Raw genomic sequence first — 17,658 nt, forward strand, 5'->3', positions numbered from 1 at the left:
TTTCCAATATGTTTCTGGATGCCTGCTCGAATGATATCTCTAGCTTGTAAAATACTCCGCCAAGCATAAGAAAGTTGGGTACCCAAGGTAGCCTCCCAAAAAGTACCATGAGGAAAATAAAGAGCTTTGAAGAGCTTACGTACCAATAAGAGAATTCGGGTTTTGAACAAGTCTCCATCCTTGCTTAGCTAACATAGCCAGATTAAAAGTGAACAAGTATCTAAATCCCATACCTCCCATTCTCTTGGGTTTACATAATTCATCCGATGCACGCCAATGCATTTTTCTCCTCTTCTGTACCACCCCACCAAAACTAAGCACATAATTGATGGAGTTTCTGGATAAGATTTTGAGGCAAAAGATAGCAATTCATTATATAGATAGGGATTGCATGAGTAACTACCTTGATTAGGACCTCCCACCTAGCAGAACTAAGTAACTTGGAGCCCCACCTTGTTAACTTCTTAGAGAGATTATCTTTAATATATAAAAAAGTATCAGATTTGGACCAGCCAACTAGAGTAGGAATATCCAAATACTTTTCATGCTTATCAACCACCTGCACTCCCAAAATCCACGCCAAATTTACACGCAGATGAGGTTGCATACTGCCACTAAAAACCACATTACTCTTGTACAAATTAACCTGCTGCCCCCAGGCCTTCTCATAAATATTCAACAAGTCACAGGTAATAGAACAATCCTGAGAAGTAGCATTAAATCAACAAACAGTAGATGTGGTGACCTGAGAGGGGGGGGTCCCACAGCTCCGTGACCCCGAGCCAATGAGAAACCGACACGTTAAGAATGACCTCCCGGTAACTCATCAACCCGAAATTGCAAGGCCTTTTGAGTTTAGATTGTTGGTTACAAAACACTTTTTTGGACAAATTATTCTAGCAACCGAACATCATATTTTCAAAACGGAATTTAAATTGGGCTAAGGATTTGGGCTCACAATAGGGGCCTAATTTGGAAGATAACAAATCACTAAGTAAATACAGGTATGAGAGACGCGCCCCAGGGTTGCGGGTCTCCCGAAATTTTGTAAATAAGTTAGTAGAAAGCAAATAAATAAAAGGTAAATAAATAAGTTACTTCAAAATTCGATAAGGGACCGAAACCCTCTTTTAACAAAGTCAAAGAGAAATGCGCCAAGCCGGGCCATTTTCCTCCTCAGTACGCTCCCTGACCACATGCTCGAAACCTGCACACTGTTGTAGGGGTGAGCTTTCGTCCTTGCATGCCCAGTAGGGGCCGACCCAACCATGCTAGGTTTGAAAATAATATACTTGAAAATATTTACTATATAATATTGTGCACGTTTATCGAAAATACTTTAAAAAGAGGCAACCACAAACATTTATCTCTTTTATAAAAGATATGCAGTATGTTTCACACAATTTGGAGCTCCGAGATACTTACCTGCCGGCTAAACTAAAATAAATCGGTGACCGACCTGGTTCGTCAACCTTCGAGAACCAGCTAACTACTCTGTAGTCCTTGTGACTACAAGTAACAAAAGTGTCCATTTCCTGGCCCTAAGTCTCCTATGACTGGTTTACTTTCTGTACTCACTCTTCCTCGACAAACATAGGAGCACGGCCCCCTCCGGAGGTTCACGGTTATCGACATCGCGGGATCCCTAGGAATCTACGCATCTAAGTCCCATTCACTTTCAGGTCACAAGTACAAACATACAAATGGTACAGTATCTCAACATGCAAGTCTAGCCTCGGTTTTCGAAATCAACAATTATTAGTTATGAAAACACAGGTATCATGAGGCATCGACTAATGAACAACCAAAAAGGTACTTGCGGGCAACATAATACAATACTAGAGCATTCCACGTATATAGAAAAACCTCTAACAAGGAAGGGACAACTCACCCTACCTGGATATGGAGTGCTCATCCACACAAAGGTGCGTTCCCGATTTTTCCAATACTTCATCCAATTCCATCTGCACACGCTCAAGTCCTTAGAAATAAATTCAAACTAATGAATAACTCCACATCATCATAGCGTATTAACCAAACAACCAGAGCTTTGATTTAGTTTCCTTGAAGTCCAACCAATTATCCTTTAATAAATAAAACCTTTTAACCATTATCAAATAATTCAAATGATATGGCTTTTGAACCATTTAGGATATGGTGATTATGCTTCTTTCTATAATATAGTTCGAATTAAATATTCGATGCCATTGTCTAGCATTTCTTTCTTAAGCAACAAATACATTTACCATTCCTAAGTAATCCAAATGATCTATGTAGCATTTGAATCATTCGGGATATGGCGATTAAACTTGGCACTTTCACCTTTATTTGTTTAGCATTTTTACTTTAAGAAAACAAAGGTTAATTTACCATTTCCGGATGATCTCATTTTGCTCTAGGATATGGAAACTTGAGTAATTCAATTTGTAATTTGTTTCACAAACTTTAATCCAATATCCTAATTTAACTCAATCAAATAAAATCCACCATTTTCATTTTCGAATCCCACTCAACGTTGATAATTACTCAAGCTCCTCATTTTCTTTCACAACAACCATTTACCTCACAATATGACAATTCAAACTCCGTCATCACTTTAGCTAATAAAACCAATCTTCTTTACACATTTAGCCATTTCATACTTGTCCACATTTAAGCTAAATTCTCAACAATCAATCACTCAAAGGAGCATTAACCAGTCAGGCAGCATACCAATTTCATTCCATTCGATAACACCATTAGAATTTTACTATCACCACACCAAAGCCGCTGGATAGGCAGAGAATAAAACTTACCATCTCTTCTTTTCCAACAAGGAAACCAATTCCGTCCTAGCTGCAATCCAACTCCAACAATTGTTTTGGACACCTAACAGATATAATAAGATCAACAGTCCAATTCTTAACCAATCTTTCATCCAAAACAGAGTTCGGAAATCCTTACCAATCTCCAATACCAATTAGGCTGAACCAACAGTTTCTCCCTCCTCCAAAATCTCTAAAACACAGATTCCACAATCCTCACAGGTTTCAAATTAAGGAATAGAGTTAGGGTTTTCAATCTAGATCAAACCAGAAGCCCATACTAAGAAGAAGGGATAAAAATCCAGCTTACCAGACGAAGGGGAGTAAGCTGGTAGCCCTCACGGTGGCGCTGGGTGGCTCACACGCTGTCGCAGGAGCGTGTAGCGCGTGCGGTGGCTGGTCAGAGTCAGAAGTTGGGACTAAGGGGTTAAGGCGATTCGTGCAGCCCTAAGCTTCTTCGAGCTGGTGGCTTCGTTCAATCGTGGCCGAAGGTGGTATCCCTGGTTTTGCAGAAGCCCAGATCGCCGGCGAGGGTGCGTACGGTGTTCTCCAGCTTCGGGTTAGCGACAAGGCTTTGGGGTGATGCTTAACAGCCTACCCCTAGCTCGTAGGTGGCGGCGGTGTGTTGGAATGATGGCCGGAAATCGACAAGGCTCGTGGAACAGTGGCGTCGCGGTCATGGGTTGGCGAGTATAGAGGCTGCCGGCGATGCATGTTGGTGCTGAGGCTTGGCTTGGGTCAGATTTGGATGTAGGTTCGATTGGTTGTGACGGTGACATGTGGTGGTGGCCGGAAATGGTGGTTTTTGGCACTAGCAGTGGGAAGACGAGAAAGAGAGAGATCGGGGAGAGAGAGAGAGCAACACGGCTGGGAGAGGAGAGAGGAGAGTTGTGAGGTCTCTAGGGTTTTCTAACCCTATTCTTAGCTCGTAACTTCTATTTTATTCGTTTTTCGTCGGAAACTTCCTAAGTTACTTCTCAACTTTGTCCTAGGCCTAAAACTCTATTTCATAAAATTAAAATCCAAAACTTTGTTACAACACAAATTATCGTCTCCAAAACTTCAACAAATGGTCGCCTCACTAAACTTCGGTAACCTTCTAGGCCTAAATGAAAGAATCTCCGCCCAAACTTAAATCGTACGGCCCAATAGATGGTCTCGACATTAAAACAATCTCCAAAGTCATGTCCTCCACTTAAATCACCTCGCGGAAAAATCTCATTAGCAAGAAATTACTTTTGGATATTAACTAAAATTTTTCAGGGGCTCACAGTAGATGGTTGATAATGGGAGCTCCATCACATATATGTAAGCTCTGCCATTGACTAGAAGAGACAGCATGGGAAATCAAGGCAGACAAACACTCAGCACATGGCAAGAATAAATAAGGAGAGATAGGGTCTCCTTGCCTCAACCTACGCTATTGTGTAACATATCCCCTAGGTACCTCATTAATAAGAAAAGAGTAGCGTACGGTAGATAAGCAAAACATGATCAGCTCCAGCCATGGAACAACAAATCCCACTTTGAGCATAATCTTTTGCAAAAAAACCCACTCTAGCCTATCATAGGCTTTGCTGATATCCAATTTGAGTGCCAAGAAGCCTTCTTGTCCCCTATTCAATTTATGCATATAATGAGCAACTTCAGAAGCTACCAATGTATTATCAGAAATCAATCAATTTGGCACAAATGCACTCTATTGAGAAGAAATAATATCCGGCAAAAATTTCTTGAGTCTATTAGCAACGACCTTGGAAGCAATTTTATAAATTACATTGCACAAGGAGATGGGTCTCAAATATGACATATTCACTATCTCTTTTACTTTCCAAATAAGAGCCACATAAGTGAAATTCAAATCTAGCGGCATCTCCAAATTAGTAAGCATAGAAATCATTGCAGTACTAACTTCTGAACCAATTAGGTCCCAATAATTTTGAAAGAAAAAAGGTGACATACCATCAGGCCCAGGAGCTTTAGAAGGATGCATATGAAATAGAGCCGCTTTAACTTCATCCATGCCATATGGAGTCAGTAACTGTTCATTCATTTTATCTGTTACCCTCCTCCAATAGTTTGCAACACCAAGTTTTGAGAATCTAAATCTAGAACCTAGGAACTAAAGATGGATTGGAAGTAGTCCAAAACAACAGACTCAATTCCTTGTTGTGAATCTTGCCACACACCGTTGTCATTAAACAACCCTTTGATTATTCTTTTGGCGCCGATTAGATGCCCTATTATGGAAAAACCTTGAATTCCTATCCCCATCCTTGAGCCAAATTGCTCGAGAGTGCTGACGCCAATAAGTCTCATCAATGGACATAAGTTCATTCAACCTTCTGGTAAGTTGTTGTTTGACCTCGGTATCATTTTGGTCAAAGGGTTTCTATAGCAGATCATTGAGTTGGGACCTAACACTCTCAACTTCCTGCCTTCTGCTTTGGAACACTATTCTATCCCATTCCAGTAAATCACCACCCACTCCTTTGATCTTACAGCACAACCGAAGCATAGGATCCCCAATTTGGGGTATACCCTAAGCCTCCTATATCTTCTGAGAGAAATCCTCATGTGCACATCACATCTCTTCAAACTGAAATTATCTCTAAACTCCATTCCTCTGTTGCAACTCGCGTTGCACCTCTAAGAGGAGGAGAACATGGTCAGAGCGACTAGGAAACAAAATCACAACCCTAGAGAAACCAAATTCCGCTTGCCAAGCTTGGGAACACGTACCTCTATCCAAGCGCTTTTTGTTATTGGAATCGCTCCAGGTGAAAGGGCCACCAACAGCCCCCATATCTGCAAGATGACAGTCTGCCAACGCTTGCCGGAAGGCTTGCATCTGACCATGACTGCAAAGTCGGCCCCTAGACTTCTCTCCTCTCCAGAATCTCATTAAAGTCGCCGACTACGACCCATTTCTCATTCGGATCCCTGGCTAGGGATCGTAGCAGAGATAATTTTTTTTATTAAATCGACCCTAGAACCAACAAAGATCTGAGTTAGGGAGACTTCAACATTTGGTACCTAAATCTTAAAACTGGACAAATCCTTTTAAAGCTTAGAGAGAATACATCACATTTCTTGTAGATATCTTCTTAGATATCTAAATCATTGTATGATTATCTTTCCTTATATGACTCAGTTTCTTTGCTTGTAATCTTTACATAAAGAGACCCTATTATCAGTTGAATACTATTAAATTGAGGGCTTCTCTTGATTAATCACGTGAACTATTAAATGGTGTGGGGCATTTTGTTTTTATTTATTTTTGCTAGAAGTGGAGAGGTGGTCTATTAAGTTGAGGAGTTCTCTTGATTAACTCAAGTGAACTATTAAATGGTGTGGAGGCATGTTGTTTTTATTTTTTGCCAGCAAGAAGTAGCGAGGTGGTCTATTAAGTTGAGGACTTTTCTTGATTAACTCACGTGAACTATTAAATGGTGTGGGGTGTTTTTTTTTTTTTTTGGGGCTAGAAAGAAGTGGTGTCGTGGTTGACCAAGTTCAGTTATAAATTTTCAGATAAGGATTTGGTACAAGTTATGCATGATATTAGGTGATTGATAATTATCTAATAGTATTTAATAATTATTTTAGTGTTTTTTTTTTTTTGAGAATTATTTTAGTGTTTTAAATGTAACTAAGCAATCGAATTATCTAGAAGAGAAATTCTTAGGTAGGGCAAACGTACCAGCCACGTGGTATGCCCAGCCAATCAAGTTTTTCTATTTTTTAATTGTATTCCGAAACTACCAATGTTTAATGAAAATAAAATACCAAAAACATCCATCTGCATAGGCAATGATTGGTTGAGCGTACCATTGCAAAAAACATGCAAATTATTTCATATTATGAAACATGTGAATTATTTAACAAAGAAAAAAACATGTGAATTCATCAATTTGTGTTTATTATTAATAAGATCAAAATTTATATTTAAAAAATAAAAACTGCTTAGGTGCCGCCTAATACCCTCTCTCGACTAGCACATAGTGATTTTTAAAACCTTGATATTTCCGCATTTAGAATTAAACATTTACTCTATGTTCCCATGAGAAAGGCAATAATTTCCTTGATAGGGAATTAGAGACGTCCAACATACTTACTCACAAGTCATACTTATGTATCGCGCTGATCTCATAAGGTAATGTCCGACTAGGCGCTTGAGCGCTAGTCCCCTCAAAACGCGAGATATTTCCGCATTTATTGATTTCCCTACTTGATAGAGAGTAAATGTCTAATTTTGTGGGCCTATAAAAAAGGCAAATAATTTCCTCCAATTAGAGACGTCCAACGTATCTACTCATGAGTCACACTTAATGGAGCAGGTACGTAGCTGCGTATCGCGCGGCTGATCTCGTCAAACAAATCCTGCCCTGCCCTTTGAGAAAGCAAACAAATTTTCACTACTGTAACGAACATCACCATCATCGCCAGCCAATACCTCCAACATCAAACTCTCAATGCCTCACGCCATTATTTTAAGCCAGATTTTGCAGGCGTGAAATTATTATTGAGCTAAAAACAAAACCCAAAAACAAAAACGAGTATATATCACAGTGTGAGCGGCGAGCTCATCATCAACGACTTTCACGAGTTCAATTCTTTATCATTTTCCAAAGTCGGGGACGCCACCTTGGACCAAACCCAGCCCGCCTTCACAAGACCATCCTCGTTTATTTATTCCCCACTTCTTCACTCGCACCTCTGTCGCTCTCTCTTTTTTGGGGATTTCGGATTCTGCGAGATTTGGGGTTTGGTTCAGATTCTGCGATTTGGGTTCTGTGATTCGCCTCAGATCGCGAGATGGGTAGTTTGGGGGCTATGCTGAAACACCCAGATGACATTTACCCTCTTTTGAAGCTCAAGATGGCGGCCAGGCACATCGAGAAGCAGATCCCTCCCGAGCCTCATTGGGCTTTCTGCTACACCATGCTTCACAAGGTCTCCAGGAGCTTTGCTCTCGTTATTCAGCAGCTCGGTACGGAGCTCCGTAATGCTGTAAGTTCTTTATCTTTTCTTTTGCTCTGATCATGCTTATTATTGTTGTGATTTGAATATTTTAATCCATTATGGTGTTGGGTCTCGATCGATTTTATATGGCGTTGAAAATCTTGATCATGTTATGTATTACAATATAGATGATCTATAAGCTCAAAGATAGTCAATTTTTATTATTTCATTAAAACATGATTACGTAATTGCTTTGACTAAGTGAGAGATTGAATTATTATTACATGTTTGTGACTTTGTGGTCTTCTGTATTTCTGGCAAATAGCTCGCACTTGGGGAAGTCATTGTTGTTCACTACTATTCTTACTTGTTGCATACAGTGCCCACGGACCAACGTATTTCATTTCTATTGTTGCTTGTGTCACCTTTCTCCCTTGTGCTGACTTTTTTGTTTCTTTTTTTTGTAATTGCAGGTTTGTATTTTTTATCTGGTTCTTCGAGCTCTAGACACTGTTGGTAAGTATCTATTTTTTTTTTTTTGGTCTTAACATAACTCTTGATTATGTCTGAAAGATTCAATTTGGCTTGTTTCAGCTTAAGTCTCTATACCATTCATTAGCGTTGTGCATGTGGTGTTGTTTGTTGGGCAAAATGTCAGCATAGCATTTACTGAAATTTGACTTGATTAGACACTAGGCAAAAATGATAATTTTTTTTTTCTTCATGTGTAGCTTTATGAACATTATTTGGTCCATTTCCTAATTGTTTAAGCTCATATGATAATCCATTCTATAACTAGATGATAGATTCTGTTTCTGGGAGGATATTGCCCCCACATTGTTTTGAGGAATGACCATACATTTCTCTTTGGTTGCAATTGATAATTTTTGTGGTATAGGATGTTTAAATACCTAAGTTCAATCACTAAGTGGAAAGTGGAACTAGACAAATTAGTTCTCAATGCATGCTACTTCTGTAACAAAATAGTGAATCAAAGACTGCTTATCCAGCTCATAGTTAATGAATCAAAGACTGCATTACATTGCTTCACTAAAACTAAGAAACAAAGATCATGCCTATTCATGGTTATATGCTTCGATGTTGTATTAGCATCACCTTTTAATTTGTTTAACTAGGGCCAGCACAGAAACTATCTGCTGTGATATACAGTCTGCTCCTATTTCATGTTGATTACTTGTGTGACTGTTAATAGTAGTGTAATTTAACTTGTTCCTTCAATTTCCCCACTCTGGTGCTAACGTATTATCTCTATTCTAAATGATGTAATTTATTCTGGTGGATTCTTTACAGAGGATGATACAGCCATAGAGACAGACGTCAAACTTCCTATCCTGATAGATTTCCATCGTCACATATATGATCCCAAGTGGCATTTTGCATGTGAGTGATTTCAGACTTGAATACTCCATCCTTCATGTTTTCTATCTGTATGTTCGTGTAGACAAAACAATACTATGGATAACTTGTAATGTAGTTGTAAACTTGTTCTGATGAACGATAAACAAAGTTTATTTTTTTTATTTCCTAAAATGCTAAACATTGGTTAATTTCTTTTCTTTTCTACTTTCATTGTTTGTACGTATTTTTGTTGTTTAATATTAAGTGCACTGCAAAAGCTCTTGGATTTACAATTATTAAAGAGAAGAGAGAGAGAGAAAAAAAAACACACACACACACACACACACACAAAACACAAGGCTCAGGTACTTTTGTTTTAGCCTGTAGGTCTGTGTTGAGTAAGTTACTTGCATGTTAATTTGTAAATTGAAATCATGGTCTGCCTGCTCAATTTAGCTGTCTCTTTGTCTTAAGGTGGTACAAAGGAGTACAAAGTTCTCATGGACGAGTTTCATCATGTTTCAACTGCTTTTCTGGAACTTGGGAAGGGGTAATTTCTTTTCCTTAAAATATTTCTCTATCATTGGAGTTTTCATTCGACACTATTTGATGAGCAATCGATATGCTATTTTGCAGTTATCAGGAGGCAATTGAGGATATTACCAAAAGAATGGGGGCAGGGATGGCAAAGTTTATCTGCAAGGAGGTTTGTAGTGCATTTATTCCGTAGGAAGCTTGGTGGATGTTTTATAATGTTTTTCATGATTCTCATGCTTATTTTTATATCAATGTCACAATAGATGCTCATGCGAACACATAGGCTTTATACATTCTAATAATGAGCTCCTAAAGTTGCTTAAGGGTTCATAAGCAATTTGTTTTTTTTTCGACCTCTCATTTCTACTAAGTAACACCTTATATCTTACTTCCGGGAAAGACCCTTTCTCAGAGGCCTTTTAGCCTTTTGATCAATTGCATTGTTTCTTAATGCTTCTTGACATGTGCATGAGATTATATACAATATACTAAACTTGTTATAACACGCACATATATACATAAGCATGGGATGTAGTTATATTTTGAGTGCTATTTTACAAGTCTTTCTAAAAGGGACTAAATGTAGATCAACCAAGAAATGATTTATGGCACTAAATGTAGATCAACCAAGAGATGATTTATGGCTACGTTTTTTTTTTTTAAATAGGATTTTATTAAGTAGGTTCAAAATTATGAGTTAATACTTGGAACTCTACACTAAACAGAAGTTCATATTCTGTGGTCAACCACATAGTTGAGTGTGTCCATAGTTTATAAACATCTATAAGTTATCTAATCTATGGACCATAATTTGTGCATATATGGACATAGAAAGCTTAATGTCTTTGTATCCTGGGAAACCAGATCCTGCAATGAAGTGCTTAATATTTTCCATGCATGAGTCTCCTATTCCTAACTGCATTAATAGTATGATTTTTGCACAATTTGTAGAAAGGTCAAGTGGACCTCTACTTATATTTCCCCTCATCTTGCAGGTAGAAACAGTTGATGACTATGATGAGTACTGCCACTATGTGGCAGGACTTGTTGGTTTAGGTTTGTCCAAGCTTTTCCATGCTGCTGAATTGGAGGATTTGGCTACTGATGAACTTTCAAATTCAATGGGCTTATTTCTTCAGGTAAATCAATGGTATATGAAGCAAGGAATGCTTTCCATATCAAGTTTGGTTTAAAAGTGTGATTCTAATAAACGATCTTTGAATTTTCTAATTACAGAAAACAAACATTATTCGAGATTATCTGGAGGATATTAATGAGATACCCAAGTCACGTATGTTTTGGCCCCGCCAGATCTGGAGTAAATATGTTAACAAACTTGAGGTATATAATCTCAGATCTCATTGAATCAACTTACGCTATCGCTTTAGTTTCCAATGACTTATGCTCCATTTCATTACTAATCATCATGAAAACTTATGACTCTGGGATGACACAAGTATTTATTCCTAAAATTCATTGCACAGTAAAAATTCTTTCCTGAATTGATTTATTTTTTTATGGTTGCAGGACTTGAAATATGAGGAAAACTCGGACAAGGCAGTGCAATGTCTGAATGACATGGTCACTAATGCTTTGATACATATGGAAGACTGCTTGAAGTATATGTCTGCTTTAAGAGATCCTGCTATATTTAAATTTTGTGCTATCCCTCAGGTATAAGATGTTTTCAACGAAATATTGCTACAGTTGATCAGTCTTATGTGCGTCAGAATTTGACATGTGTACTTTGTCTATATATAGGAAACAGAAGAGTATTGGCCAAATAAATTGAGTGGGAAACTTGCATAATGAACATTAAGTCATTAACCATCTGTCCTGAAAATATAGGACATTAACCTCAGAAATACTTTTCATGTTTGTTCATAGATAACCACACTAGCAGTTTCCTAGGAGGACATCTCTAGATATACATTGACAAGAAATGAGGGTTTACCTGACTGCGCCATGTTGGGCAGGGGAAGAATATATTTAGTCTAAGTTATAAGAGAAGATTAAGAATTCTTCCTTTGGGATTATTGTCAGTGATTCTTAGATGGCCCTTTCATTTCTATGTACAAGTGAATTGTGGCTTTGATAGGAAGTTGTAATGATATTGATCTAAGAATTTCAGGTAAGATGCTAGAGCCTATAATGTTTCTAAGTAAATAAGATGTATTGTCATTTATTTAATGATAATTATATTAAACTGCTAGTTGGGCAGTATCTAGTGGTGTTGCTTCCAAGATACCTCGCCTCTTTTAACTAAATAGTAACTCTATAGATGAGCTTTCGATTCTTTGAAGTATCTGAAGGCATTGATATACTGTTTCTGATTTAAATACTTAATCAAAGCTCCTCTGATCTTCATTTTGAATTGTCAGAGCTTATTAATGCGATACAAAAGTCAAAATACTCTTCTCTAATTTTGTATTTACAGTTTAAGTATTCAACATTCTCTTGAAACTAACTGATCTCTAAATGAAGTTTGAATCTCATTTGTTTATGCTAATTCTACTAGATCATGGCAATTGGCACACTAGCACTATGCTACAACAACATTGAGGTCTTCAGAGGTGTGGTGAAAATGAGGCGTGGTAGGATATCAATCTTTAAACACGTTATTTGAGTTGGTTGAAACTGATACTTTCGGAATAGTCTTAAACTATTGCATATATTAATTATTAAGAAATGAATTGTAAAAAAGGTTGGTCTGCATATGCCATATGATTTTAGTGTCTGCAAATGAAATCCGTTTGATCCTAGCAGAATTCTTTTGATAGCATATAGAGATGTCCACAATCTTCTACCGTTGGATGCTCCTCCATATGCGTATATCACTATATCTATACTTATGCACTCATGTCTGTACTCTTGTACTTTATTTTGTTTGAGGCATCTCTCTCTCATTTTGGTCTGGATCTTCTGGATATAAAAAGTAGTATTGTGATAGTGCTTTGAATTCTATCATACTTGTAATATTTCGTCTTATTTCAGTAACAATTTTTAATCTATTGTTATGTTTTTTAGGTCTTACAGCAAAAGTTATTGACAGAACAAGAACAATGGCTGATGTCTATGCCGCTTTCTATGATTTTTCATCCATTCTAAAGTCCAAGGTACGATGCTTCTAGAAACAAGCATTTATCAAATCCAATATCAATAACCCGTTTTATTTTACCTATATTCACTTGTATATCCTCCCCTAGAATTTTATTTACCGGACAAGTCAAAATTTTCATTTCTGAACGAACCACTACACGTATAAGATATGTACCAGCTTGATAAAATACTGCCTTAGCTTACAAACCCTGGATATAAGGGTTAGATATATCTGACCAATTCCAACTTTGTGCTTGGACAAGAATGTGTGTGAATAGTTGAGTAAAAAGGTTTGATTATACATATTAAACATTCTTAAGAAAGGAAAAAGCCAAAATTGTACATGACTTTCTGTCTTTCATAATTATTAAAATAGTTTAACAGAGCTATTACTTTGGCTCCAATGCTTACTGAAAGCTCTCTCTGGTTTTGCTTCCAATTCTACACTGCTGTCACTCATGCTTTCATTTTGATGCAAAGGTTTCTTTATCCATTTTCTGTTGTAATTCTCAGACATTAAATTGAATCTTGGCTACAGGTTGACAAGAAGGATCCTAATGCTACAAAAACATTGAGCAGGCTGGAATCAGTGCAGAAAACATGCAGGGACTCTGGAGCCCTTATCAACAGGTACTTCATAGTGTCTAGTTCAGTTATCTGAATATTAAACGTTCTTCTGCATTGAATTCTGACAAGTATCTATGGATCACAGCAGGAAATCATATATAGTCAACAGTGAGCAAAGTTACAATTCATCTTTGGTGAGTTTCTTATAAAAATAGAAAATTAAATTAGAAAGGGATCAATATCATTCCAGAAATCACATTTGATTAATCTATCTTTGAAATGCAGATTATGGTGATGTTTCTCATATTGGCCATCATTTACGCTTATGTCTCTGCCAGCCCAAGATTCTAATGTAAGTTTCATCAATAGAACAATCTATAGCTGGTCTGATAATCTTTGGTTTTTTAACAATCTACATTTCCTTTTCTTCTGCAGGGTTTACATTCCTAAAGTTGCCGACACAAATAGTTTGTTACAAAAAGACATGCCTCGTTCCATGCGACTAATGTCTGTAAACAATAATGACAATGCTGCTGCAATTGTATATCCAATATCAAGTTGCTTAAAATTATTAGTGTAGCCTTCAGCACCATTTAGCATGGTTATTTATTGTAACAGAATTGAGGCTTTGCTTTGCATTGTTTTTGGAGATAATATTTGGTTGATCGTCACGCAATTAATATAGTTACTTACATGTTCATACACAGTAATGGTAAATACTTCTGTTGTATATCCAGCATAAAGACGCCTTGCATGACATATTCATGTTACGGGGTAAGTATACCTGTTATGACCCTTGGAAATATCAAAGTCAACTATATCAAGTTATCAACCATGTTTTTGAGAATTGGCATCTATGATGTATAGCTACGAATATGAGATGGATCGTTGACAGTGAGATTTGAACACGACTTAACAGTGTTGGGTTTTTCAAGAAATCAATAGACCACAGCTCATCAGCTGAATGGATGCTCTATATTGTCACCGTATAAGAATTGTAAGGTATTTGATTTTCAGTATCAGAAGCTGAACAGGGGGTGCAGGTATCAGTACATGCTCCAAAAGAAAACAACTTCAAACGACTAGGCCAGGAGGCTCAAGTGATCCTTCTCTACCATTAACAGCATGTTTCCCATTCTTCATATAATGCATCAGTGGTGTTCACCTGGTCAGTTGCTGACCAAAAAAATTATGCTCAACAACCCTTAGATTTACATCCAAGGGTGGAAAACAAAACACCTCAACTTACTAATAATTCTCTCTGTCCTTGGATTTACATCCAATGGTGGTTGAGCATTATTTTCTTGGTCAATAACTGATCAGGTGAACATTTTCGATAATGCATAATAGTAGAGCCACACTTTTCATTACCTGTACTCAATCGTGATTACAAATAGCTGCCACACCATGACACCATCCCACTTCCTAACTGTGAGGCCTCTTTTTCTTTCCTTGTCTTTGTGCAGGACAAGCAACATCTAAATTGACTAGTCTATTGTGTTTTAGGCTTATCCAATTCCCATTACCACTGAAAAACAAACCATACAAGCTTTCCTAAAACATCCCCAAAAATTCCCCTTACCACCAAAAAGAGAACTATACAAGCTTTCCTCAAACAAGAATCTATTGGCAGCCCAAGAGTCCTCTAGCCAAAGCAAACAACGTTCAGAGTGGTGAACTGGGAGAACTCTGTTTGAATTGTGAATCTTACAAATGGGGAGTTCTATCAAGCTACTTAGTTTGATATAGAAATTGATTTGTTTGACATAAATCTATAGTCCCAAACTAGTCTACCAATGAATGAAGTCAATTTACTTTTAAATCAAACTAGTCTACTTGATGTATTGGTACATTAAATGTACCATAAACAGACACCATACAAATTACTGAGAAAGAAATCATCCATATGTCTTCACACAAAATTATCAATAAGCAAACCCATGACAAACAAATCAAATCATGCAAGTCGCAAGGCATGCCTTGTTTTAGCTTTCAAGTTGCAGTTAGTTAAACATCACAACAATTTGATCTTGCAAGAGAAGACATACTAATACAAGTCCCAGCTTGAGAAGGTTCAAGGTCAGTTAAAGGCATACATCGTACAAAGGATAATCTAGGAAAATTTGAAGAGACCAGCAATCAATCTCCACTGGCACAGCCCCTGCAGCCACAATGCACACACTCTATAACCTTCTCCTCCCTCAGATGCTTGGGCACTCGGCAGACGCATGTGGTGGCAAAGTTGTGATCCCGAGGCTGCATGCACCTCAAACAGCAGAGGCGTTCATAACCAGGCTGTAAACACAAACCAGATATCATTAAAGTTGAAGTGGGAAATTAAAGAGACTTAGATAAAACAGACAGCACAGTAAATGAGTTTGATGTGATATTTTTCAATTGTTTTCCAGTAAATTTGCATAACACCCTCCAAATATATGACACATGTAATCCGTTAGCATTGTAATATCAAACCATGCCTTTCCATTGCATGTAGCAAGAGAACTTCAGAAAATGAGTTTAAACAATGTTGAACACCTTTAGGAATATGCAGGTCATTTCCAACATACAAATTGAAGTAACTGTCATCCAGTATTTCACACAATCTCCAAATCTATGGTATAAGAGTTCCTTCAGCATCTTTATATCAAACATTGCCACTTACAATGCATATAGCAAAATACTGCATACAATGGGTTTAACCAATATTGAACAACTTTTATATCACTCTTACCAGGAATTTCTTACGCATATGCATGTCACATTATAAGTGTGTCCAACCTCTATGTATCTGCTTTGTATGGCTAAAGTTCTAGCATGCTATGCTGACTCCAATTAATTCCTTTACTGAATATTTTTTCTTGCTCATTTAGAATACATTCATCATTAATTACTAAAGTTTCAAATCACATATGGGCACGTTGATTTCCAAGTTCATGAAACCTCTGAGTCAACTCTATTCACAATTAAACCAAAGCAAATTTTGCCTAATAGTATAAGATTATAATAAAAGAGATTGAGAGACAAACCTTCTTCCACTTAGCAATTAGATTGCGGTCAGCATAACCTTGGTCCAGGCAGAACTCATACAATTCCTTGGAAATTTCTTTTCTCCGATGGTAAAGGTCAAAAATGTAGCGGCTTTTTTGATGTGCTATTTTGAAAATAGGCCATAAGGTTTCACATTTTCTCTTACCATCATGAGTATCATTCTCAGCTTCTCTCATCTTTGCTTGCAGTTCACGAAGAGTAGGCTCGATTAGTTCCCAACCTTCTGGGTAGTTGACTCGATTAGTCTTTACCTTAGGCATTTTTTTTTACCTGTCATCAGTGGCAACATAGGATGAGTAAATTAGCTGGAATTCAAAAGACATCAACATCAAAACAACATAATGTCCTGACAAAATAGGAGGACGTCTCAGATAATATAATCAGGAGAATAATCATCAAAGTATTAATAATGAATGAAACATATAAATACACTAAAAGCTACACACCAAAACAAAAACAAAAAAAGTTATCAGTAGCAGCACTGCAGCAGTAGCCACAACAAGAAAAGAGAATCAATGATTACATTCAGTTTCCTGTCATTATGGTTTCAAGAAACAATTGTAATGTTTCACATCATCAACCTAGTTCCGCCCCTTTGTCTGGCACACTCGACCTGACTGTACAATTAAACGAAAGATAGCTGTATTGTATTGCACCAAGACATTGGCAGGTCCATTTGGTGTTGACCTAAGTTTGACTGACCTAAGACCTTGCTGCATTCAAAGCAGAGATAATATAGGGTGTTGAGCTACTCATCTGACCGCCACTCGGTGGATGCATAACTACACATTTACAATGACATGTTTCATATCACTAATCATTTAATCATCACAGATTTCATTTAATCATTTAATCATCAATCATCATGTATCAAATTATTTATATAATCAACACATAATGTAGTTTATTTCATTCAATTAGAAAATACAAACTCTAGCTCCTAAAGTTTGCTACTAATTTTTGCGCCAACTGCAATTCACCCAATCAACGGATTAACAACCTAGATGTGCCTACATAACAAAGATATAAGTTTGAGGGATTTTCAAAATTGATAGTAATGTCAAAATTAACACTTAATGCTCAAAGAAGATTACCTCTGACGATTCAATTGAAACAATTAGGGTTTGCTTTCTGGGTTTCGAAGATCTAGGGTTTGGAGTGTTTCCGGGTGAGAACTGAGATGGTTGTTGATGAAGAGAAATGCAAACGTTTTGGGTGAGAGAGAGAGAGAGAGAGAGAGAGAGGTGAGGGTTAGAAAGGGTTTTTCTGATCTACTGTGTGA

The 17,658-nt window shown here is 37.3% G+C and overlaps 2 protein-coding genes across 5 annotated transcripts; one reads left to right on the forward strand and one right to left on the reverse strand.

Moving 5' to 3' along the window:
- Positions 1 to 7,280: 7,280 nt before the first annotated feature.
- Positions 7,281 to 14,004, forward strand: LOC112169992 (squalene synthase 2). 2 transcript variants are annotated; one of them, XM_024307127.2, is made up of 14 exons: positions 7,281 to 7,814; positions 8,240 to 8,282; positions 9,078 to 9,167; positions 9,600 to 9,675; positions 9,762 to 9,831; positions 10,658 to 10,801; positions 10,899 to 11,003; positions 11,190 to 11,336; positions 12,181 to 12,256; positions 12,690 to 12,778; positions 13,300 to 13,391; positions 13,477 to 13,522; positions 13,614 to 13,680; positions 13,764 to 14,004. In XM_024307127.2, the coding sequence occupies exons 1-13, from the start codon at positions 7,620 to 7,622 to the stop codon at positions 13,677 to 13,679; spliced, it is 1,239 nt and encodes a 412-aa protein (XP_024162895.1). In that variant the 5' UTR covers positions 7,281 to 7,619; the 3' UTR covers position 13,680; positions 13,764 to 14,004. The 2 variants fall into 2 exon arrangements, with proteins under 2 accessions (XP_024162895.1, XP_024162894.1); XM_024307126.2 differs by having other exon boundaries at positions 7,286 to 7,814; positions 13,474 to 13,522.
- Positions 14,005 to 15,239: 1,235 nt separating this feature from the next.
- LOC112169993 (protein BUD31 homolog 1) lies at positions 15,240 to 17,658 on the reverse strand. 3 transcript variants are annotated; one of them, XM_024307129.2, is made up of 3 exons: positions 17,471 to 17,658; positions 16,355 to 16,646; positions 15,240 to 15,623 (listed from the first exon to the last, which is right to left on the reverse strand). In XM_024307129.2, exons 2-3 carry the CDS (start codon positions 16,634 to 16,636, stop codon positions 15,468 to 15,470), a joined length of 438 nt encoding a protein of 145 aa, XP_024162897.1. In that variant the 5' UTR covers positions 16,637 to 16,646; positions 17,471 to 17,658; the 3' UTR covers positions 15,240 to 15,467. The 3 variants fall into 3 exon arrangements, with proteins under 3 accessions (XP_024162897.1, XP_040364116.1, XP_040364115.1); XM_040508182.1 differs by having other exon boundaries at positions 16,355 to 16,640; positions 17,468 to 17,658; XM_040508181.1 differs by having other exon boundaries at positions 16,355 to 16,644; positions 17,468 to 17,658.

This window comes from Rosa chinensis, chromosome 6 (assembly GCF_002994745.2).
Source record: "Rosa chinensis cultivar Old Blush chromosome 6, RchiOBHm-V2, whole genome shotgun sequence".
NCBI classification, from domain to species: Eukaryota; Viridiplantae; Streptophyta; class Magnoliopsida; order Rosales; family Rosaceae; genus Rosa; species Rosa chinensis.

Excerpts from the sequence above, each read along its gene's own strand:
- LOC112169992 (XM_024307126.2), top strand. The coding sequence starts at position 7,620 with ATGGGTAGTTTGGGGGCTATGCTGAAACACCCAGATGACATTTACCCT. Across the intron at positions 11,337-12,180 it reads AATTTTGTGCTATCCCTCAG|ATCATGGCAATTGGCACACT; the intron begins GTATAAGATGTT and ends TAATTCTACTAG. Across the intron at positions 12,257-12,689 it reads TGTGGTGAAAATGAGGCGTG|GTCTTACAGCAAAAGTTATT; the intron begins GTAGGATATCAA and ends TATGTTTTTTAG.
- LOC112169993 (XM_024307129.2), bottom strand. The coding sequence starts at position 16,636 with ATGCCTAAGGTAAAGACTAATCGAGTCAACTACCCAGAAGGTTGGGAA. Across the intron at positions 15,624-16,354 it reads TAATTGCTAAGTGGAAGAAG|CCTGGTTATGAACGCCTCTG; the intron begins GTTTGTCTCTCA and ends TTGTGTTTACAG.